This window comes from Euprymna scolopes, chromosome 22, assembly GCF_053919585.1.
Source record: "Euprymna scolopes isolate OS-2025 chromosome 22, ASM5391958v1, whole genome shotgun sequence".
Taxonomy (NCBI): Eukaryota; Metazoa; Mollusca; class Cephalopoda; order Sepiida; family Sepiolidae; genus Euprymna; species Euprymna scolopes.
The window spans coordinates 119,147,665-119,174,637 of record NC_136503.1 but is presented as its reverse complement, the minus strand read 5'-3'; the positions used below and the strand labels follow the sequence as shown (position 1 = coordinate 119,174,637).

Below are 26,973 nucleotides of genomic sequence, written 5' to 3'. Positions count from 1 at the left end.
GCCTATAGTTGCTAGGGACGGTTCCTTTCTCCATGTCCTTCTGTAGCAGTGCAGTTCTACCTTTTGTTATCCAGTATCGTACGCTTGCTTCCTGTATATATTTTTTTTAGGATTTGGGCTAGTCTTTCGTGTAAAGTTGTGAATTTTTTGAACCAGTATGCATGTATCCCGTCGTGTCCTGGTGCTCTCCAGTTTGCCATTTTTTCTATGGTTTTCTTTAGGGATTTCTTGCGTATTTTATTCACTGTTCCTTCTTCTATTTGTTGTAACTCCTCTTTCATGTCTTTCAGCCATTCGGCATTTCTATTGTGATCTCATCGCTCTTCCCATATTTTACTCCAGTAGAGTTTTGTTTCTGTCGCATTTGGTTGTTCTGTTTTTGTTTTTCCCCCGTTCACCTTTTGGTAGTATTGTCTTTCATTAGTTTCAAATGTTCTATTTTGTTTGCATTGTTCAAATTTATATCTATATCGTCTCAATCTCCTTTTTTTTTTCTTTTATTTTTTGGTCCAGTTATTATTATTATTATTGTTATTATTATTATTATTATTATTATTATTATTATTATTATTATTATTATTATTATTATTATTATTATTACGTAGCTATTAATCCCTTGATTAATTAAATACATAGTGAAATAATCATTGAAATATCTATCTTTGTATCTATTTATCCATCTTCAATATCTTCTATATTACTTTATAAATATGGCTCTCTCTCTCGTTCTGTCTTCCTCTGTAATAATTAACACATATAATCTCAATCATTAAACCACATAACAAAAACACACTTATTTCATTTCTGTTACACGTCTGTATTTGGATTTTAACAGACATATTCTTTCCAGAAAGAATATTTACTGAGTTGATATCTTTTAAAAACATATTAACGATTATATTATGTTTTTAAAAGATTTAAAATCCCATTCTTTCTGACATTCTTTTTTCGATCTTTTTCGGAATTGTTCCTAGTGCTCCTACTATTATCGATACTATCGATAAACCGTTATTAAAAATCTCCGCAAGGTCATTTCCTTTTTGGAATTTCCAACGTTTTTCCGTTTCTGAAATAGAACAGCCTCACACTTTGCCTATAAAACATTTTCAAATATTTGGTGTTTTTTGTTTCATTATCTCATTCATCCAGAGGAAATCTCGAAATAAAGACGAAACGTTGATAAACCTATAGCTCGGTTTGTTCTATTTTTCTCTATATAAGTATATATTTATATTTTTTACAAATATGTCACACTTTAATTCAAAAAGATTGAACCAGTATTTCTTATGTCTAACTTAATACGTATTCTCAGATAAACGAAAGCAATACGACATTCTAGCACTAATTGTAATGAGCACTTTCAAGTTCCACTAGTTATTATGCGCCTTGGCACAGAAAATCACATAAAATTTGCAGGAGATTTTATTAATCAATTTTATGCGATGTTTAATTACAGAGCACATTATTACATTAAATTGTTGTCTCAGGGTATGCATTCGTTTGGCGTTGACTATTCCATCTCTCGATATCATTAATATATTTTAAACAACTCAATAGAAATTTAGATGGAACGGCCGAGAAATATTTTTTGAATCGTCCAACACATTTGCTCAATAAAAATATAGTAATAATTATAATACAACCCTCGAGTTTTGGTTAGTAGCTTCTTAGATTTAAATCACTCTTTGATTCAACATTTGATTATTAAAGCCAAACTCTAGACATAAAACAAGCTTGATTATTCTTAAGAAAACACATATTTAAACCGAATCGTCTTCATTTTATTACTGCTTAATAATATACTAGATTTTAATCATTTTTGCTTCTCTTGTCCATAAAGAAGACGCCCATGAGAGCCCAAATCAGGGAACATGCAAAATAAATGTTAATCAGGCTTATAGAGAATCATACACGACTTACGGTGTTTTATTACACGTGAACCTGGATATATAAACGTTTATACACCTGCGTGTTTCGTGTTGATATTCTCATTCTTATCACTGTCAAACTCTGATTATTTTTCGGCTTTTGATTAAAATTACGTGAACTCTAATCTTAGTTTTTCTCTAAACAGTTTTTATTTAAAACAGAAACAGAAAACAGTTTTACTTCTTCTACATGATAGGGAATGAAAGAAAGGTAAAAAGATAGATAGTTTTTTCTCGTAACACTGAACTTCAATGTATCCAACGCAAACCCTAACCCTAACCCTAACCCTAACCCTAACCCAACGCAAACCCTAACCCTAACCCAACGCAAACCCTAACCCTAACCCTAACCCAACGCAAACCCTAACCCTAACTCTAACTCTAACCCTCGCTTCGGTTCTATAAACGACACCAGTTGCTCCTCTTGCAGAAGAAACCGAAGATGGTCTCAGCTGTAAGTTACGTAGTTTCATCGAATTCTGCTTTTATGTCACCTGAGATCTTTAGAATCCCACGCAAACCATCGAAACAAACACTTAGTTCTCTAACGCTACTTGCGCTTTATAAGTGAACGGTGACGAAAAGAAAAATAACAGTAAGGAATCCATGAACAAAATTTAGTAGACAGGTAAGCCATTGATTAGACTATATTTGTACTAAATATGAATAAATCACTGAACGAATTGCGAGTTGTATTTACGAATGTAGATTACAGCAACCTTCTGAAATTCTATCCTAACTATCTGATTGGTTTATAAGGACGTCCCTTTCATAAACAATCAAACTCTCATATACCTTCCTTGACACTGTTTTTATGTTCACTCTGATGACTCGATTTAGTTCAAGAATTGTTTGGAGATTTTTTTCATAAACATTATCTTTGAAATTACCTCGCAAACAAAATAATTGTTATTAACATCTGTCAATAAATATGCAATTAAAAATGTTTCATACACTTAGCCGATAACATTAATCATAAATTTCATTATAACGCTGTTTGCGGATTTAGAAAATTATTAATGTGATTCAGAAAATTATAAATTAGATTTAAAAATTATTAATGTGATTCAGAAAAATTCATTGTGATTTAGAAAATTATTATTGTGATTATAAAATTATTATTGTGATTATAAAATTATTATTGTGATTTAAAAATTATTAATGTGATTTAAAAATTATTATTGTGATTTAAAAATTATTATTGTGATTTAAAAATTATTAATGTGATTTAAAAATTATTATTGTGATTTAAAAATTATTATTGTGATTTAGATACTTTTGCAAAACATTATTTTAAAGTTACAAAAAGTTAACAAATAACAAATTAAATAAAAACATAGAATATGAAGTTACTAGAAATAAGTTACAAGAAAATTTCAACTTCATTCTTTTAAATAAATTATCTTTTTATTGTCGTGTCTGCATTTTGTTTTAACTTTGCGCATAGGGAGTTGTGATTTCTATACGTGAAAAGCTGTTCCTATTTATTCGGCGTTACACAGATGACTTTACTTTCATTTTTGTTTTGCTTTTTTTTAATTACATTTTTATTTAATTTCGAACCTACACTAAATCGTCATTATAATAGGATACTTCGCCAGTCAACATAAAATAGAAAACACTTCAAAACGTGTATATATATATATATATATATATATATATATATATATATATATATATATATATATATGTGTGTGTGTGTGTGTGTGTTTGTGTGTGTGTGTGTTTGTGTGTGTGTGTGTGTGTGTGTTAATGTATAAATATAAACATTACTGTTGTGAAAAATGTCATACCTTTTTCCGTAAATATTTTATTCACCAAGAATGGAGTCATGGTGTTCATGATGCGGCAACGGGAATCGTTGAAATAATCGTAGAATTTCGCTGTGAATGCCTGGCAGATGATGCTGTAATAAGATAAACATAAGAATAAAAAAAAATGTTCATATTGCATACATATATATGAGAAAAGTCAATATTTCAAATTTTAAGGTGTTTACTTTACCGTTTATTTAAGTACAGGATGGAACGATAAAAATGTCGCCCTAAAGAAAACAATACTACGCATTTATTCTAAAACAAATCAATTTAATGTAACCGCCTTCAGCTTCAATCACCGCCTCGATACAGGTTCAAAATTTTCCACAAGCGCCGGCGGGAGCTTGGCGAATACTTGGCGGATTGCGGCGATCAGGCTGGCTTTGGTATTGTGAGAGGTTATGTTGTTAATGTTTTTGACGTATGACCAAAGTATTTCAGCGAGTTTAGGTCGAGGGATGATAGGGGCTCAGTAAGAGAAGGGTATTGAGCCGTAGCACCCTTTCTGGAGCTAAGACTGAGTCTCTTTAGGCTTGTGGATCAATGCCGAGTCTTACTGCAACACCCAGGGGCTGATGTCGACACCTGATTTCACCAGGGGATCACCACAATCTTCAGCACAGCAAGGTACATTTTGGTGTTGAATTTCAAGCCCATATCGAAGATGTGAAGTGTCATGGTGTTGCACTCACCTGTAACCACACGAAAGACCATAACCTAGGAAAGTCCGTAAAATTGGTGGAAATCCAGCGATGCATTTTCGGGGTGTTGCCAATGGTCCTGTTGTCGAAACTTTGATCGGTTTTGAGCATGAGTTGTACACGGCGTATCTTCGATTTCGCTGGTTGAACATTGTGTCACTTTCAGACTTGATAAAAGTCTCTTATCGCTCTAGGGATGTGTACTGAACTGGAAAATTAGTTAATTGTATACAACAGCAAAAGAAAACCAGTTTTGATCTAATGGAAATGGAATCGTGTCGTCTTCTCTAGAGCGACAATTTAATCGTTCCACCACATATGTTAAAATGATCAATTCTTGACAGCACCTGTTTTATTGCGCGGGATCAATTAGGTAATTATTATGTCAAATTTTGAATAGATTTCGCCTTTAACTCATCAGAAGAAAAGCAACTCATCAGCTGTTAAAACAAAATGAAGTAGTATGGGCATGATTACATAATCCGAAAATTGGAAGTGAAGTTGCAATTGTGTTTTCTTTTTGTTACGCTTTCTTTGAATTTTTCTTATTTGCCCAGGACGGAATCAATTCAAAAATTGACATAATAATTACATGAATGATTCTGCTGTACGAAACAGATGCGGTCAAGAATTTAACATACTTAACAAATAAGCGGTTAGATGGTTAACATTTTGAAATTTGGAATATAGACTTCTGTTATTTATTTGTATATTTATGTAACGTTTATATTTTTATTCGGCGATTGTACAATGAACAAATACTTTGTATTTAATATAAGATATCAAACTTTTGATATATCAGCGCCATTAGACAGCATCTGGAAAGCAGTATACGCTGACGGAGAAAAGGAGAAGAGGGGCAGATAACTCCAAAATGTTATACCGAAATGCTACTATAGTTTTAACGTGATTTTAATAAAAAAAATTTCGTCTGCGCTATCATGATACTGATTTTTTTTTTCCGTCACGGGTACGTTCATCATACGGAATTTTCTTTTTGTGTGTTTTTTACTAATGTATTAGTAAAACTGCACCAGCACCTTTTGTTCTAATAAGCTAATGCTAATTTGGCCAACTTTCTGCCATTTCTGTGATGGAAAATTCCGACGATAGCGCTGTCCTTATTTCGCTTAAATACCAATTTTTAAAATAGTTATTTTGACGACGATAAAGACGCTGACGACATCGAAGAAGAAAGGCAAATATATCTTAGTCACACGCACAAAAAAGGGTAATTCGGTACACAAAATAATTTTGTAGGAAAAGAAAAACGGGGAGATAGAGAGCGAGAAGGCGTTGCATGAAAGAAACCACATTTCTTTTTACAGAAATATAAAAAAATTCTAAAATAAATATGCACAGACATCAGCTTTTCTATATATATCCCTTTTACTATAACCCTTATCCCTGAGTGGCTTCCGGGCCTTGATAAATGGTGAACATTATGTAAAAAAAAAAGACTTGTGTTGATTAAATATATCTTAGTTTCCAACGCAAAAAAGGTAAATCTGAAACATAAATTTGTAAATAAGAGGAACGATGATAGTAAAAAGCCATGTGGACTATTATCTATATATTAATACAATAGCGTGTGCGTTCTTTTTTTGTGTCACGCTTACATCCGGGTCGTTTATGTTCTCCTATTTCTTGTCATAAATAATTTTACCAATAATTCTTCATAAAGTTTGGTTTCGATTTCAACTATAGCTGATGGCACTGAAATCATCTATTTTTTTATATAAATAATTTTATAAAGAATTCTTCATAAGTTTTGGTTCAGTTTCGATTATCGCTGAAGGAACTCTTATATATTTTTTTTTCATAAGTTTTTATTTCAGTTTCGATTGAAGCTAATGCATCCAAGTCTTATGGAGATATTTTTTAATTTTTGAAATCGCAACTCGATAAAACATTAACTCTATAATGATATACACGAAATCTGCAAGAATTAAAATATCATATTTAAGCGTATTTTATGGCCGGGCTTTTCCGGGCGTTCGTGCTAGCTTAGATAAATACTTTTGCAGTTTTAACAAAAAACCTACAATAATATCAGAGCGTCTCCATTTACACCTGAATATCTACAGAATGCCAACGTGAATATATTACATATGAATTAGTCCCCTGTGTCGCTAGTTATTATTATTATTATTATTATTATTATTATTATTATCATTATTATTATTATTATTATTATTATTATTATTATTATTCCATTAAATTCATAGTGTTGCGATGTTTTACACTGTTTTGTTTTGTTTTTGTTTTTGTTTTTTTCGTGAAGAGCGGCCTCTCAAACCAAAGCAAGTGAATATAATCAAAGACTCAATTAGATGGAAAACACCTGGCGTTGGATGTTTTCTGAGCAAAGCAGAACTGACTTCTGGAGTGCGGTGAGGTTGTATCTGATTCCCAAGGAGTTCAGTTGTTTTATAAGATCATCAGAAATTGAGCCAAGCACACCTATGATTATTGGCACGATGGAAGTTTTCTTATTCCATAACCTAGCAATCTCATCCTCAGTTTCTGATAGTTCCATAGTTTCTCATTCTTCTTGCCTGTTAAGTTAATGTCGTTTGGGCAAACCACATCAATAATTTGCATTCATTGGTCTTTTTTTTTACAACTACAATATCTCCCAGTTACTCTGAATCATGAAATCCCAGTGAATCTTTACGTCCTCATTTTTTACTACCCCTTCTGAATGATGTTGTCCGTCACTTGGATGCCAAACTTTTGGCACAAACTCCCGTGCAGATTTGCACAAACTTTGTCATGACGACGTTTGTATTCTTTTTTAGAAAGTATAAAACACGCACTAACACTGACACTCTTTCAAGAAATATACCACACAGCCTGCACTTATCAGATCAGTCCCTTCCATAGATGCTTTTATTTATTGCATTTTTATTTAATGCCCGCCCCTGCCCAGAAAATATAGGGTTTTCAGTTTCTCTTTTCAAGTCACCTTTTGACAGAAAATTTCATGTGCCTTGACATTTTTGTGTCACAGAATCTCGCTCAAATTGACCATGAAGTTTCATCTCCACAAACTTAGTCAACTTTTCTGCTTCGATTCTATGAGAATTCAAATACCTTTGACATATGTGAAATGTTGAGAATAAGTATTTGACATAAATAAATCGTCCTAAATTTCAGTTTTTCAAAAGTATTTTTAAGGATTTAGGTGATCAGCTGTTTACTGAATTATATACATAGCTTTAAAATGTCAATCAAGCAAGGTTATCTAAATATCGATTTCTTTTTAAATCCACCGAAGTTGAAGCTTTTAGTCATTGTTTAGAATCCTTATAACAGAGGGTTTTTTTTTTTAATTAAAATTAAAATATTAATTCAACACGTATAGTATACTATAATTATATGTGGATGTTAATCTCTATAAAGTTACACCAAGTTGGTGTAAAACTATTATATTCGAACATTTGTTAAATTCGTCTACGGACGATTACACTTCTAGTTACAATAAACAAATCTTGTTTCGAATGACGTAAAATAAACGATTTGAATGTAAAGTTAAAATCTGTCTTTAGATAATGTTTTCTTTTTTTTACTGAAGTCATTCTTTTCAAATGAAAATGCGGGTTTGCTTTAATAATGAAAATACTAATGATCAGGTGCGAATCTATTATCTGTAAAAAATAAAAGAAAACGCTGCATAATAATCAAAAGAAGATCGTTTAAAAAGAAAATGGAAAAAAATATTGAGTGCAGATTGTGTTAGAAAAATAACAAAAATATGTTAACATGGTTAGCAGTTTTTCGTTTAATATCTATTTGATACTACACTTTATCCTTTTTGTCCTCGATTCCAGAAATCCTTCTAGACTGGAGCAATTTTATTGCAATCTAGAGGGTTTTTTTAGCGAGCTGAGTAATCCCCAGCGTTTTGATTTACTTAATTATTTGCTATCCCATTAGTTATACTCTTGCCGTTTAATTGCTCCAAACCATTAACTTGTCCTTGAATGACACTTAGGTCTCGATAACCAGAAACTTGTTAGTATAAAATATCTTTTGTTTTATATATCTTCAAGCTACACTGAATTTATTATTTATCATTCAATATTATTAATATGCCGTTAGGTGATTTTCATTTTAATGTGTTTTTTTTTAAGTAATCGTAATATAAAAATAATCAAGTTGTATAATGTGTTAGAAAGTAGTCCGCATGTCATTTATTTAGTCAGCTTCAATGTGTTCTAATAACACATAAATTAAACTGTCTTCATTTTGATTTTTTAATCACAACAAATTATACTATAGTCCTCAATTAACGTTATAAAATACCCCCTGAGTAATTGAATGCTTAATGATAAACACTTATGTTATACATGATTGTTCACAACACAAGCAATAGAAACGTGGAGAACGAAGTTAACATAAGAAGTAAAACTCCAGAGGAACATACTCTGTCTATTACGTCATGTCTTATGATGGCAGACAGTAGAAACGCATTATATACGATGATGGATATAAATAACAATTCATAACACATTTCAACTACAAACAGAAAAAAAGGAGTTAATGAAACTAATAAGCACAATCAGGATATTGGAATAGAAAAATATGTTTATGGTGAAGAAGGATATCCGGAAACACCCGAAGGCATAAAAACTATCAAATTGTGAGGTTGTTGAACAAAATAATAGGACGAAGTAATCACTCCGAAGTTTGTTAAAATTGATAAAGTGCCTCAGAACGTTAAAGACCTTCGACCAGTAATACGTATGCACATCCAGTGACGCAAGTTATTCTAAGGATAGTGATCAGCTAATATATTTAGATTCAGATCCGCGTGACAGTGATTCCGATGTTAGTAACCCCCCCCCCCAACTGATGAGGTGTATATTGGAAGCCGATCCATGACGAGAGGACGCATTAGAGTGAGGACCGCATCATTCCTCTTTGAAAGAATTACCCAACAAAGACGAATTCTATCTCCCTGCCCTGTTTGTGATCGTGAGATCAGGGGAGGGGGTGGGGAAAAAGGTAGTTTACCTGACTAGCATGGTTGTCGTGTTCATTCACTTAAGGAAAAAAGAAAAAAAATACTAAAATGGCGACATTATCGAACTTGACAATCACGTGTGAGTAACACGAACTTTATGCAAATTAGTTTATGCAAGACGTATAAAAGAAGGAGAAAAGAGGAACGACTGAAAAGTCGAGAGACAAGAACGGACGTGTGTATTATCAAGATTATTGCAGATGACTCAAAAGATTGTAAGTGGAACTGATCACAAGTTTAAAATATCACTGAAATCAACGTTCATACAAGACTTTCCTAAAATTTTCCGTGGAATCCAATACCTCGGAGCTGATTTCTATCCGACACGGCACAGTCGATTTCATGTTCAATATAAACAAATTTTTGTTGACCTTTTACGTTAAATCATCAAATTCAATCCATTATCTCAAACCGAATGGTGTTCGTTAATTATCAATGGAATGTAAACCATTTATACATAACATCTAGTGGACTCTTGCCTTTGGTTAACGTTAAATTGTTAATAAGAAAATGCGGATGCATTTGGTTAGAAACACTATTAAACCTAAAATAGTGCTGCTGGTATCGGTGTTCGAATGCATACAGTAATGATTCAGGAAAAAAACTGTTTATGCACACTTTTATTTGATTAGTTCTGTGTTTCGTGTGAGGCTTACGACTTGTTTCGTTGTATTCTCTGCACGAACGCGACATTTGGCACACTTCGAAAAAGTAATTGCATTCAATACATTTTTTCGATGAGTGCCAGACGACCGGATGCCTTCAGCCCGGTCGATCTTTAACCACACGCACGCAGCCATCTTCAAACATGTACACACACGTTAGCTCGTGCAGATATTCTTATGTATATTTACACATAAAGCACATACACATATTCAAAAATATACAAGTAAAAAATAAGTTGGCTGTTCGCAATAGTTGATTGATTAGTGGTTGTAGTATTTCGGCATATTAACCATTTATGTCTCCCTTTGGACTGAAATTGTAGAAAATTCGTAGAAAATTGTGTTCATGATAAATGTATACCGTAAGAATATATTAGTCTGAGTCAAGGATACGACCTTGATAATGAGCTTGACAGGCACTAGGCCATTTTCTGTATCAGGTGTAGATTGATTCTCGGGAGTTTTAGGAGTTCAGTTCTCCCAATCTTTATCTTTTGCCATTTGAGAGAATTCGTTTTTACCCAATCACTTAAGACACTCCTAAAGGGAAAATACCGACGGGCAACATAAGCGTTTTTGTAGGACAAAGTGTTCTGTCTTTTTAAATTCCCACTTGCCAACTTGAATTGCATCATCAATTTGAGTCGCGATGTGATGGGGCAAATACTAATTCTAAACTATTTCTCTACTGAAATAACAAAAATCCGACAATTTCACTTATTCAAGGTCCAGAGAACCAAAAATAACCTGAGGTTACAATAGCTTCACTAAGTATTAGAGAGTTACGTATCACCACAGAGAACAGCAGTTCTATTAGTAAAATTGATTGTGCGATAGCAAAATCATTTTAATAGTAAGTGAAACGAAAAACACAATTTTTGTTGAATGATTTGAATGATTCAGATTACTCTTTTTATCTTGATTCTGTTTCTTGTGATGTTTTAGTCGCTGCAACATCTGACCTTCTTGGGTGTATCTTGTTGGACTTGGGAATATTTTTATCGAACTTGACAATCTGTATTATATCTGAAACGAAACCCTTTTTATTTAATCCACAGTTGTCGTTCCGTAAGCCAAGATCGGATGAAAGTTTTTAGTAATTAGCAATTGCATTCGTAGTATGGCCGCATTTTTTGTCGCATGCTTAATTCTGTTTTTTTATTTGGGTGAGGGTAGGTGGGGTAGGTGCTTTAAATAAAAGGTAAAGTTGGAAAAATAACTGTTCTACCTGTTATTATCAATATTACTAGGTAATTTGTGTATTCCTTTTTATTAAAAGAAAAGCGCGACGTTTTGTCAAAAAAACGGTCTAATGTTCCTAATAATTTATCACTGATTAGCATAAATTCTATATTGAAAATTAATTGAAGTATTTTTCTTTATTATAATTATTTAAATCTTCGATTGATTAATAAATATTGTATTCATTCATTTTTTATTTCGGTCATCAATTTTCACTGTTACAGCAAAAACATACCCACACATACACACACATACATACACACATACACACACACACATATATATATATATATATATATATATATATATATATGTGTGTGTGTGTGTGTGTGTGTGTGTGTGTGTAAAATTCACATGTTCTACTTATTTTCTCATTTGAAATAGTGTCTCCGTGCGGGATGAATACGCATCTTGAAATCGATTGGTTTGTATGTTTAGTGGGGAATGAGTAAACTTTGTATTTCTTGGCAAAAAGACAACGTAGACAGCAGATAGGAGAGCCGTTCCCTTAATTGCATTCTCTTAATAACTGCCAGATAAATGAAGCAAGACAAACACAGAAAATCCATTTGAGTAGTTTAATAATGAGGCGTGAATAGTTAGGGTTAGTGTTGAAAGTTTTATTCTATCGCTTAACTCTTAACATGATTTCCTTCTGTCTTCTAGTCTTTACGGACAGACACACATACACACGATACATTTTTTATATTATTGGAGTCGCTACTTATCAAGGCGAAAGTCCTTTGGTGATAAGGCCAAATAAAATGAAAATAAATGGCAAATCCTAAATTTGGAGTTTTGCAGTGAGATATAATATATTTTCAACAGGTTGCTATAGTGAGGAAAATATACAGCAAGGGGAGAATTGTAAAGAAAAAAAAACTATTAAACTAGAAAACATTCAGCATCTCAGAACCTTTAAAACAAATCGGTGATATTTTGCTACTTTTAAGTCGTTCTAGAGCATATACATCAAAGGGGAACAAGTGTCGCAAGTTTATCGGAGCCTAATGTATAAATATCACTATGTTTGTCTGTCTGTCTCTATATTCTCAACATTATCTCTTCTGAAACTAAAAGTCGCCGAGCGGCTCTAGAGGACAAATGATTGGATTTTTATGGACTGTTTTTGATGGGTTTTAGCCAGTTAAAAGAGTTTTGAAAAGGGTTACAAATTTAAAAAAAATCGTTAGACATTTTACGCATTCATATTAGTGTATTTTCAATCAGATCATATGCATGTGACGTTGGTACAGTGGTAACATCACTAGCTTTGAACACTACAGTTTTGTTTTCGGTTTCGATTCTAGCTAATTGCACACAAATATATTTGTTATTTTTGAAATCACGACTATATAGGGAGTTTGGTCAAATTGAAATATAATATAAAAGTATATTTTACGACAGGCGATGCCAGCCCGCTAGTCTTAAGTATATTACATTAATTAATCCAAAATCAGAATTATTAGTTTAATATTCGTTTAACTATAATAAACTCGAGGGACACGTGAAAATCCCACATGACACTCTTTCATATGTAATATATTGATGTTGGCATTCTATAGATATTCAGCGTAAATGAGAACGCTCTGATATTATTGGAGCTCTTTTGTTAAAACTGCAAAAGCATTTATGTAAGCTATCAGGAACACCCGGAGTAGCCTGGTCGTAAAATATGCTTAAATATGATATTTTAATACATCGATTTTTATATACTATAAATTTGCGATATATATATATATATATATATATATATATATATATATATATATATATATATATATATATATATATATTAATAGTGGGGCGATTCCAAACTTTTTCCCGATTCCGATCCAATTACCGATTTCGTTCTAAATTTTCGATTCCGATTCTTTAATATTTATAAATATTTAATTAGAGACTTGTTTTTTTTTTCGTATATTTTCAAATTATTACATAAATAACCGGGTAATTTCCGGGTATATTTTTCTCAAATGTTTTTCTTGTAATATATTGCAAATTGAAAGACAACAAGAGGTTTATTTTGATTTTAAACAAAGCCAAAGTGTATCAGTTCGTCGTTAGTATACAGCATACTACTTGAAAGTTTTCATAAACAGTTGGAAATAGTCGACGATTGTTAGGTAAAATGAGTAAATGATGTAAGAACAAAATATTAACAACGTCACGAACGAATTTCTAAATAATAATGTTACTATTTGGAAAGCCATTTTTAACATGGAGATAGCGTTGGGCATCGTTAACTATTATGTGCCTTCCTTCTATGAATGTTAAAATTTTATTTTAATTATATAATTTTGCTAGGTTATTCAATTGATTTGCTTTGCTGAAGCAAAGCAAAAACAAAACAAAACAAGATGCAAATAATAACAACTAGCAGGACCTGTGGAAATTCCACAGGTAACTCATTCATATTTAATATATTGATGTTGGTATTCATGGCGTAAATAGAGATGCTCTGATATTATTGTAACTCTTGTTAAAACTGCAAAAGTATTTATTTAAGCTAGCAAGGACGCCCGGCGTAGCCAGATTGTAAAGTACGCTTAAATATTATATTTTAATTCTTTTAGAGTTTGTATATAGTATTACAGAGTTAATGGTCTATCGATTTTTATATTATAATATATAACGTTGCGATTAAAAAAATATATCCATATGACTTTGGTGCATCACCTTGAGTTCCTTCAGCTATAATCGAAACCGAAACCATAATTTATGAAAATTCTTGATAAACTTATTTATTAAAAAAAAAAAAAAATAGATCACTGGGTTTCATCAGCTATAATCGAAACCGAAACCAAAATTTATAAAAAATTCTTAATAAAATTATGTATTTAAAAAAAATAGATCACTGGAGTTTCATCAGCTATAATCGAAATCGAAACTAAAACTTATGAATAATTCTTAGTACAATTATTTTAAAGAAAATAAATGACTTGAGTGCCATCAGCTATAATCGAAACCAGAACAAAACCAAAACTTATAAAGCATTCTTGGTAAAATTATTTATTATAAGAAATGGGAATTCATAACAAACAATAGTCACTCGGATGTAATCGTGACACACACGCTATCGTATTAATATATAGTATTGTTAAAAGTCATAAAAACCACACCCCTTTCCTATAACTAAGTCTTAGTGCGGGTGGCAATATGAAAAATTTAGCAATTATATATGATTTTATGATTTTGCTGATCGGCCTTAGAATTATTACTTAAAAAGTTATAATGTGCCGAAATCGGATCAGTTTACATTATATTTATATGCACAACTGAATCCCCGTTCTAAATTCTAAAATAACGTTTCAGTGTGCTCACACATAAACGCCTAAAAAAGTAGAATATCATGTTTAGGGTATTTTAAGTGTAAATAATTTTTTGTTAAGTTAACAACTCAATGTTTGCCTTTCCAAAGTTTTGATAAACTTGTGAAATTTTCATCTATATTTTCACTTGTGCCAAAACCAAACAAAATTTCAAATGATGTGGTGATCATACAAAACCAGCACCAGAAAAAATCCAACCATGTTAAATCTTTGATAATAAAGTGGCAAGTCTCTAATAGACACCATATGGCCATTTATCAAATAGGTGCGAAAAGCTTGTTTAAAATCTATGGTATTGGATAGGTTAGTAACCTCTAGAATATTTACTTTGCTTACTATAAAAACTAATAAAAACAAATTAAATTAGGTTCGGATAGTCTGAGGATTCCTTGTGTCTGAAAGGTGCCATAAAACTTTAATTATTTCAGAAGAAGTCCATGACAAGCATCCCAATGTACAGCTGGCGCCAACGAAATTTACGCCCCCCCACCCCGCTCAGAGCATTTAAAATGTGTTAATAATCATACGAAGTTCCTCAGATGAGGGCACATAGACATTTTAGCGAATAGATGCTAAACGATTACAAAGACAATAAGCAAGTTATAAATGACCAATAAATTAAACTCTGCTAATCAATGTTAAATCTGTAAATGAGATTTATAACTTATTCTGTGGCCCTTTTCGGTCTTATGTTGTAAATGAACAACTTCTAATAAAAAAAATTAAAAAAAAACAATCTGTGTTTGTTTCATTTTTTATGTAAAAATTTTTAAAAATCGGTTTGGAATCGGAAATTAGACTATAATTTTTCGATTCCGATACCCCAAAACCTTCCGATTTTTCAGATTTCCGGTTCCGATTTCGATAATCGTCCCAACACTAATATATATATATATATATATATATATATATATATATATATATATATATATACTCTAGCAGTTGAGCCCGACTTTGCTCGGCCCGTATATACTGTCCATAATTTTATGTACATATGTATCTTGTTATAATACACTGTTATAACATGTCATAATAATAATAATAATAATAATAATAATAATAATAATGATAATGATAATAATAATAATGATAATAATAATAATGATAATAATAATAATGATAATAATAATAATAATGATGATAATAATAATAATAATAATAATAATGATGATAATAATAATAATAATAATGATGATGATGATGATGATGATGATGATGATGATGATGATGATGATGATGATAAGAAGAAGAATGTTGACGCCGATAGATGTTACATGTATTTGGGGATACTGAAAACGGACAAGATTAAGATAAATGTTTGGACACAAAAACACGTAAAATGCTTACAATTTATGGGACTTTTGCAAAGAAAGAGGATGTAGATCGATTTTATTTACCTAGAAAGAAAGGTGGTCGAGGTTTACTTAGTGTTGAAGATGTTGTAAATATAGAAGAAAGCCTAACTAAATATATTTCTGAAAGCCATGAAATTCTTCTACATGAAGTGAGAAGAGAAAAAATAATAAGACCATGAGTGAAGAAGAGTATGCGATTACAAGAGAGAGGAAAACTTATTTGGAAAAAAAGTGCATTCTTTAAGAATACTGGATTTAGAGATAACGATAGCTGGAATTGTTTGGTCAGGGGAGATCTTAAAGATTTACTGAGTGCACATTAATGGCAGCCACTCGCACTAGGTCAAACATTACATCGACAAAACAGCAGAATAACCGATGTGCAGAATGTGTAATGAAAAGGAAGAAACATTAGCGCATATTTTATCAGAATGATCTTTGCTAGTTGAACATCAATATAAAAAATGGAGACACGAGAAAGTCTCTCAGGTTCTACACTGGAATATATGAACACTCTATGCATTAGACCACAATGAGAAGTGGTATGAGCATAAACCAGAAGTGGTGCAGGAAAATGACAATGTAAAACTTCTTTGGGATCCGCGCATACAGACTGATAAGGTCTTTGAACACTCTAGACCTGATACAATTTTACTAAATAAAAACAAGAGAACTTGTTCAGTCATTGATGTAGCCTGCCCTTTTGATACCAGAGTGCGAGACAAAGAACAAAAAAATAAATACTAAGATCTAAAATGGTAATTAGCTAGACTCTGGAAATGTAAAGAAGTCAAGGTGATCCCCATTGTGATCGGAACGTATGGGACCATAACAAAAAGCCACCATAAATGGCTTAATCAAATTGAAAAGTGAATTTCTTTTACAAAAAGCTTGCCTGTTGGGAACAGCCAAAGTGTTAAGACATAGCTTGAATGTTTAAAAAAAAACAAGATAGATAAATAAAAAATATATTAAAAACATCAGAAGGTTAAGAATGTTACGAAACAATAATAATATAATATCAACACTGCGAACTGTACGACCATCAACTTGATTCCCATTGTAATTGAAAATCTTGGGGACATAACAAAAAAAGTCCCCATAAACGGATAAATCAGATTGACAAGACAATTTCTTTTACAATTTTGCAAAAAGCTTGCCTGTTGGGAACGGTGATAGTGTTAATATAGCTTGAATGTCTAAAGTCCAAGGAATTTATCTGATGTTCAAGGAAAAAAATCCAACTTAAAAAATCCAAAGGTTGAGACTACTATAATAATAGTAATAAAAATATTATTGAAAAAGTTGACCATGTCCAGGTAACCTACATCTAAAATTTCAAGTGTTTAGACCCAACATTGGCGGAGGAGTTTGGTAGAGTCTGAAAAGGTCAATTCTTTCTACTTTGACATTTTGGCAGCCAAAATTTTGCCCCAAAACTAATCCAAAACCTGGCTGCATGTCTGAATACTCTTTATGTCAAATTTTAAATGTTTAGACTCAAAATTGGCTGAATAGTTTGCTAGAGACAGCAAAGGTAAACTCTTTTGAACTTTGACTCTTTGGAAGCCACATTTTAAGCCAGAAAAAAAAAGCTTGCCCTATGTAAATTTTATGTACATTTTTAAATGTTTGGACCAAAAATTGGCTGAGTAATTGGGTAGAGAGCACAGAGGTCAATTTCTTTTAACTTCGACCCGAATTTTAATCTCTTAACATTTGTTGTTTTTGGCTCAAATCAAATTAAAACGTTTGATCCATGTCCACGTTACCTACATCCAAAATTGCAAGTGTTTAGACCCAAAATTGGCAGAGGAGTTTGATAGAGTTTTAAAAGTTAAAACCGTAAAACTTTGACTCCTCGACAGCCAAATTTCTGACCGAAAAACGATTTAAAAGATTTTTTCAAACCTAAATACCCCTTATGTCAAATTTTGAAACTGTAGGCTAAAAATTCAGTAAACTCTGTAAACGGTAGGGAAATGTACACATACAGACATACACACAGACAATATATATATATATATATATATATATATATATATATATATATATATATATATAAAACTTGAGTTCCTTCGACTCTAATCGAAACTGAAACCAAAACTTATAAAAATTCTTGATAAATCATTTATATATAAGAAATAGATTACTGGAGTGACATCATCACAACCGAAACTAAAACTTATGAAAAATGTTTGTTAAAATTATTACAAGAAATAAAAGTCCATAACAATTAAACGACAGTCACTCGGATGTAAGCGTGATGCACAAAATAAGTCACACACACGCTAGCCTATTAAAATATAGATTCTTTGTTCTTATTTTTCTTTACATTATAGGCGTTTCTGACGTCAATAGATCGTAAAGGACTTAACGGCGGTTTAGCTTGTTCCATAGCTTGCAATGCTATCGATTAGCTTACTACATAAATGTTCACTGCTTACTTAAATTAATGTTAAATAGTCAACATATTTTACGGTAACTATTCACTATACATTTCCGTATATACAACCAATGGATAATATTTTTGATATCCAAGATAAAGAAACCGTCACATTGAGTAATACTTTTCAATGTGTACCTAACCATTGTCTTCAGTCATAAAGGCACTTGTCTCACTATATGCTTGACACAAACCACTAACCCTTTTCCGCGAATAGCCATTTGACCTTGATTAACAGTGAGTCATTGTAGCAATAAAGTACTTGCACTTCTAAATAAACACTAACTAAAGTGCGCGTAAGCAAACAACAATGTAGATTCCCCGCATTGAGAAGAGTCGGCAGGCTGTAATTGATATATGTAATTGATATATGTAATTGATATATGTAATTGGTATATGTAATTGATATATGTAATTGATATATGTAATTGGTATATGTAATTGATATATGTAATTGATATATGTAATTGGTATATGTAATTGATATATGTAATTGGTATATGTAATTGATATATGTAATTGGTATATGTAATTGGTATATGTAATTGATATATGTAATTGATATATGTAATTGGTATATGCAATTAATATATGTAATTGATATATGTAATTGATATATGTAATTGTTATATGTGCTAAGAACAAACATTGTAAAATACATTGTGGTTTAAAAGAACGCGTATCCATTTCTATTAAGAGCGGATGTATAAAATAAAAATGTTTTCATTTCAATAATAAATGCTACTTTATCAGAGTGACTGCATCTTTTCAGACAGAGGCAGTAATTTGAAAACTGTAAAGAAATGGTAGGCAAAAAAAATCCTACTGTGAAACAAGTATTTAATAGTGTTAAAGGTCGACCAGAAAATACGGGTGATTTTCCTCAAGAATAGCTGCTTAAGGAAGTCGATTCCCAACTACATAGTTCGCAACTAAATAGACAGGAACTACTACTTTATCTTTTCTCATCTGGTGATGTATGTGATGTTTGATTTCGATGCGTTCCAAATTCTGCCAAACTTTTTGATGAAGTTGTTTTTTTTATAAATTCGTTAAATCGCCATTTAAATTATGTTTTAGAGTTTTACGATGAGGATTATTCGACTACTGCAATCATTTCTAATGTTATTTCTAATATTATTTCTAATATCATTTCTAATATTATTTCTAATGTTATTTCTAATATCATTTCTAATATTATTTCTAATATTATTTCTAATATCATTTCTAATATTATTTCTAATATTATTTCTAATATCATTTCTAATGTTATTTCTAATATCATTTCTAATATTATTTCTAATATCATTTCTAATATCATTTCTAATATTATTTCTAATATCATTTCTAATATCATTTCTAATGTTATTTCTAATATTATTTCTAATATCATTTCTAATATTATTTCTAATATTATTTCTAATATCATTTCTAATGTTATTTCTAATATATATTTCTAATATCATTTCTAATATTATTTCTAATATTATTTCTAATATCATTTCTAATATTATTTCTAATATTATTTCTAATATAATTTCTAATATTATTTCTAATATAATTTCTAATATAATTTCTAATATAATTACTAATATTATTCCTAATATAATTTCTAATATTATTTCTAATATCTTTTCTAATATTATTTCTAATATCATTTCTAATATTATTCCTAATATTATTTCTAATATTATTTCTATGTTCATTTCTAATGTTATTTCTAATATCATTCCTAATATTATTTCTAATATCATTTCTAATATTATTTCTAATATCATTTCTAATATTATTTCTAATATTATTTCTAATATTATTTCTAATATCATTAGTAATGTTATTTCTAATATCATTTCTAATATTATTTCTAATATCATTTCTAATATTATTTCTAATGTTTTTTCTAATATCATTTCTAATATTATTTCTAATATAATTTCTAATGTTATTTCTAATATCATTAGTAATGTTATTTCTAATATTATTTCTAATATTATTTCTAATATTATTTCTAATGGTTTTCTAATATCATTTCTAATATTATTTCTAATATCATTTCTAATATTGTTTCTAATATTATTTCTAATATCATTTCTAATATTATTTCTAATATCATTTCTAATGTTATTTCTAATATTATTTCTAATATTATTTCTAATATCATTTCTAATATTATTTCTAATATTATTTATAATATCATTTCTAATATTATTTCTAATATTATTTCTAATATTATTTCTGATATCATTTCTAATGATATTTATAATATTATTTCTAATATTATTTCTAATATCATTTCTAATATTATTTCTAATGTTATTTCTAATATTATTTCTAATATTATTTCTAATGTTATTTCTAATATTATTTCTAATGTTATTTCTAATATTATTTCTAATATTATTTCTAATATCATTTCTAATATTATTTCTAATATTATTTCTAATATCATTTCTAATATTATTTCTAATATCATTTCTAATGTTATTTCTAATATTATTTCTAATATAATTTCTAATATAATTTCTAATATAATTTCTAATATTATTTCTAATATAATTTCTAATATTATTTCTAATATCATTTCTAATATCATTCCTAATATTATTTCTAATATTATTTCTAATATCATTTCTAATGTTATTTCTAATATCATTTCTAATATTATTTCTAATATCATTTCTTATATTATTTCTAATATCATTTCTAATATTATTTCTAATATCATTAGTAATGTTATTTCTAATATCATTTCTAATATTATTTCTAATATTATTTCTAATATTATTTCTAATTTTTTTTCTAATATCATTTCTAATATTATTTCTAATATCATTTCTAATATTATTTCTAATATCATTTCTAATATTATTTCTAATATCATTAGTAATGTTATTTCTAATATCATTTCTAATATTATTTCTAATATCATTTCTAATATTATTTCTAATGTTTTTTCTAATATCATTTCTAATATTATTTCTAATATCATTTCTAATATTATTTCTGATATCATTAGTAATGTTATTTCTAATATTATTTCTAATATTATTTCTAATATTATTTCTAATGTTTTTCTAATATCATTTCTAATATTATATCTAATATTATTTCTAATATTGTTTCTTATATTATTTCTAATATCATTTCTAATATTATTTCTAATATCATTTCTAATGTTATTTCTAATATTATTTCTAATATAATGTCTAATAATGTTTCTAATGTTTTTCTAATATGATTTCTAATATCATTTCTAATATTATTTCTAATATTATTTCTAATATTATTTCTAATATTATTTATAATATCATTTCTAATATCATTTCTAATATTATTTCTAATATCATTTCTAATATCATTTCTAATATCATTTCTAATATTATTTCTAATATCATTTCTAATATTATTTCTAATATCATTTCTAATATTATTTCTAATATTATTTCTAATATTATTTATAATATCATTTCTAATATCATTTCTAATATTATTTCTAATATCATTTCTAATATCATTTCTAATATCATTTCTAATATTATTTCTAATATCATTTCTAATATTATTTCTAATATTATTTCTATTATTTCTAATATTATTTCTAATATTATTTATAATATCATTTCTAATATCATTTCTAATATTATTTCTAATATTATTTCTAATATCATTTCTAATATCATTTCTAATATCATTTCTAATATTATTTCTAATATCATTTCTAATATTATTTATAATATCATTTCTAATATTATTTCTAATATTATTTCTAATATTATTTCTAATATCATTTCTAATATTATTTCTAATGGTATTTCTAATATTATTTCTAATATTATTTCTAATATCATTTCTAATATTATTTCTAATATTATTTCTAATATCATTTCTAATGTTATTTCTAATATTATTTCTAATGTTATTTCTAATATTATTTCTAATATTATTTCTAATATTATTGCTAATATTATTTCTAATATTATTTCTAATATTATTTCTAATATTATTTTAATATCATTTCTAATATTATTTCTAAAATGTTTCTAATATTATTTCTAATATCATTTCTAATGTTATTTCTAATATTATTTCTTATATTATTTCTAATATTATTTCTAATATTATTTCTAATATTATTTCTAATATTATTTCTAATATCATTTCTAATATCATTTATAATATCATTTCTAATATTATTTCTAATATTATTTCTAATATCATTTCTAATATTATTTCTAATATCATTTCTAATATTATTTCTAATATTATTTCTAATATTATTTTAATATCATTTCTAATATTATTTCTAATATTATTTCTAATATCATTTCTAATATTTTTTCTAATATCATTTCTAATATCATTCCTAATATTATTTATAATATTATTTATAATATCATTTCTAATATTATTATCACTGTGAAATCAGACTTTCTTTAGGCGCCTCTTGTCTAACACGAGAATATTTCTGTCAAACGTGGAAATCTGTATCGAAAATTCAATAATAAATTCTTCAGATTTCATCTTCGCTTCACAAAACAGTATTAACTTAACTCACTTGATCTAACAAGTTGAGTAGACGTTGAAAGTGAACATCGAACGGTTATTAATTAATGCACAAGGTAAAATAACGGAATAGACAAACCCTGAAACAATCACTCGTAGCTTTTACAAGAACTAAGTTATGTTATTGTCATTTTAATGATTATTTGATGTAACAAAAGTTCATCCTTATAATGATGCTGGCCAGTAATTGTTTGATTGTGTTTTACTCCGTTTTCTGAAGTCTTTGCCTAATAAACCGTGGTGAAGAGTCACTTTGATAATAGAAGACAGTTTCAAGTACAAAACCGGTATCACCGCTAAGGTAACACTGCATTACACCGAACACACATTATAATAAATAGATTTAAATAATATAATTACACCCCCCCACATATATATATATATATATATATATATATATATATATATATATATATATATATATACATACATATATATACCGATTAAAGGTGTTCAAGAGAGAATACTCATAAATTAAAACAAGGTTAACAAGAGTACTCAATAAAATAGAGCAAAATATAATATTTTATTTATATAGACAAATATTACATAGTCGCTACACTGAACATGCTTATGTTTCGGGCAATTAGTTGGCAAAAACCAAAAGGCCTTGTCAGGCGACGTGATATGACTTATGTGCCACTGAAGACGACTGATTCTCAAATCGCAGAAAAATGTATTTTTTTATAAAAATAAAAGGTTAATTTAAAATAAATAAAGAGGGGGGGTGATAGGTTAGACTCCAAATATTGACAGGGATAGGGGCAAAGAGAACGTCAATATTTAACAAGATAAAAGGAAGTATAAAAAGGAAAATAAAAGTAAAAGACAGATAAAAGAGAAAGAGAGAGACAACGAAGAAAGAAAAAAGGAGAAAAATGTCTTTTAAATCTCTTTCAAGCGGTTGAAAATCGTCATATACTTCACGTCTAATTAAAAGCAAGTTCTCGAGAATTTATGTGTGTATTGTCCTCAATTAAGGCTCATAATTGATCGTTTTCAACATCCGATAACCTACTAGTACTCTTATAATCTTCTAGACTTCCTTCGCCGCCATGAAATTTCTTAAATCACCATTAAGCTGTGCGTTTAGTAGTTGATATCGAAAGCTATTTCAGCAGGTTGTTTATACTTTATTTATTATTATTTATTTTTATTTACGTATATAATTTCATTCATTCTATTTTCTTTTCGATACCCATGTTAGACATGAAGCCGTTAAACTTTAGATACAAAACGCTAACCGTTATCCAAAACAGAAGCCATTACATTATCGAACGTCATTTGTTAATGATTTGAACAGTTATTTTACTTGCAATTCAGATAATAGGGTCTCAGAGCAATGAGGGGAGCTAATACGCATAAAAATCTATCAATATGTTGGCTCTGAAACAGTGAATATTCTCTCTAGATGAACTGAATTTATCTGGAAATCGAAGTATAATACTTCAAGATTAAAAAAAGCCTCGAAAGTAATTTAGGAATCCAATATCTACAAAAAGAAGGTGGCTAAACGATCAATATTGATATCGTGATTAATCGACAGTAAACGAAAGTAAATACTTCACATTTGAAAGCAACTAAAAAACATAATTATTTTCAAACATAAAATCTCTTAAATAAAACCCTCGGTACAGACGGATCGTCGAGCACTTTGTTTCTACCTTTGAACTTTAAATTCTTATCGTCAGATTATTATCATAATATATAATAAGAAGAAAGAGAAAAGGAGAAACGGAGCAAATACACTGAGCTAGCCATAGTGTTAAAAGGGATTTGGAAGATGAAGAAAATCAAAATAATACCTATAATAGTAGGAGCACTAGAAACAATTCCGAAAATCTTTGAAAAAAGAATGGGAGAAATTGGAATCAAAGGAATGGCTGACAAAATACAACGACTAACGATAATGAACACGGCTGAAATATTAAGGAAACCCTTTAATGCGGAGAATAATACAAGTATACAATATAATAAAGAAGCATTACAGGGAACGACGAACACTGAAGCTGCACATCTACAAGTTCTACACCCCAATCACGCATCCCCTCCCATTGTCTCATCGCTGCCCCCCCCAAAAAAAAAGTGATAGCAAAGAGCCGAGAAGGGTCGAGGAGGATGGAAAGACGGAGGAGAGAGCGCTGATCAGACCTCCGCTGGACAAGTGAAAAGAGAACTTGGATCCTGGGGAGGCTTAGTGCCAATCAAATTCCAGTGTATACCAATGGCCGCTGCCAGCAAGAAATTAATGGTAAGTGGCTGTTGCGATGACGCAAAATGATTTGCAAATGCTATCGAAGGAGGTGGAGATAGCTGGACGTCTGGGGAGACTTGTTGTCACTCAGCTTCCTGAGAACACCACAGGTTCCAAAGTAGATCTTTGATTACTTGTGTGAAAGCTCCATATGAGCTAATAATAATAATAATATATATATATATATATATATATAATATGTATATACATATATATATATATAAATATAATACAATATATATAATATATATAGCATACTATATAACATAATATAGTATAATATAGGAATACCAAAAGTACTCACAATGTAAGCTTCGTTTGCATCATGCAATATATACGCTAGACTATTTGCCCAATCAAATAGTGGAAAAATAAGACACTGCTGATAAAAAAAAACTGTTGTTACACACGGAAATTTAGACGTAGATTATGTACATTTTTTCTTATTTTGGCCGCCATAGTTTTGAAACAATCGAAATTGTCGGAGTTTTGCAAACGGCATTGCTTGATAGCATTCACAGTCAAAATCATATTTAAACGGTATGTGAGTGGGCTATAAATTCTCTTATAGACAACGTCAAGAGAAATTAGATAAATATGATGCATAAAAAAGAATAAGATTAATGGAGAAGAAGAAGAAGAGGAAGAAGAAAATGTAAAAGTAGAAGATATGAATATTTAAAAGCACGATACAATTGTGAGGAATACGGAAATAATGAGAGTAAATGAAAAAGAAAAAAGTGGAAAATGTCGAATAAAAAGAACACGAAAAATAGATTAATAAGTAAGAGCGGTTCCTTTAAAAGAACGCTGGGAGGCGAGGTGATGAAGAGAAAGAAGAGAAGATGGCATATTGAGACAAAGGAAAGAAAAAAGGAAGGTTAGGAGAGGAAGGAGGAGAAGAAGAGACATAGAAGATGAGGAGTGGAATGAGCAAAGCAGAAGAAAGAAGAGAAAGAATGATGAACGGTGATGAAAAGTAAAAAAAAAAAGGCTAGAAAAAAATTGAGGGGTAAATAAAGGAAAAAGAAAGAAAAAAAGAAGATGGAGAAAAAAGAGGGAAGGTGAAAAGAAGAAGAAGAAGAAGAAGAAGAGGAAAAGAAGGTATAAAGAAAAAAGAAAAGAAGTGGAAAAGAGGGGGGGAGATTGAAAAGTTTAAAAATTAAAAAGGAATACAGAAACAAAGGAAACCAAAAAATAAAAGAAAATGTTAAAATCCCCAAATAATAATAATAATAATAATAATAATAATAATAATAATAATAATAATAATTACAATAACGAGCAGAAGAAGAAAGAATAACAAGTAAGAAATTGAAATAAAAATATTAATTAAAAAATATTAATAATAAATTGCAATAAAAATATTAATAAAAATAAGTAATATTCGCAGAAACAAAAATGGACTTAAAGCATAAGGAATGACCAGGAATGTAAGCGACGAACAAATATTCAGGAAAAAAAGTAGAAAAAGATAAACAAAAGAATAAGAAAAAAATGAATGGAGAACAACTAAAAAGACCAAAGAAATGGAGTAAGGAATAATGATAGTAAGAAAAAAGAAATGAAAAGCAGACGAATTATCTACAAAGTAATAAAATTAAGAAAACGAACGTAAAAAATGAGAAAAAGATTAAAATA

At 29.2% G+C, this 26,973-nt stretch overlaps 1 protein-coding gene across 3 annotated transcripts in view; it reads right to left on the bottom strand.

Moving 5' to 3' along the window:
• LOC145243685 (uncharacterized) overlaps positions 1 to 26,973 on the bottom strand; it is a 627,487-nt gene that overhangs the window by 339,528 nt on the left and 260,986 nt on the right. For all 3 annotated transcript variants that reach the window (XM_080106743.1, XM_080106742.1, XM_080106741.1), the window contains exon 2: positions 3,722 to 3,834. Coding sequence is in view for 1 of the 3 variants with exons in the window: in XM_080106742.1 (XP_079962868.1) it covers positions 3,722 to 3,770 (49 nt within the window). In the remaining 2 variants the exon portion in view is untranslated. The remainder of the gene's footprint in view (positions 1 to 3,721; positions 3,835 to 26,973) is intronic.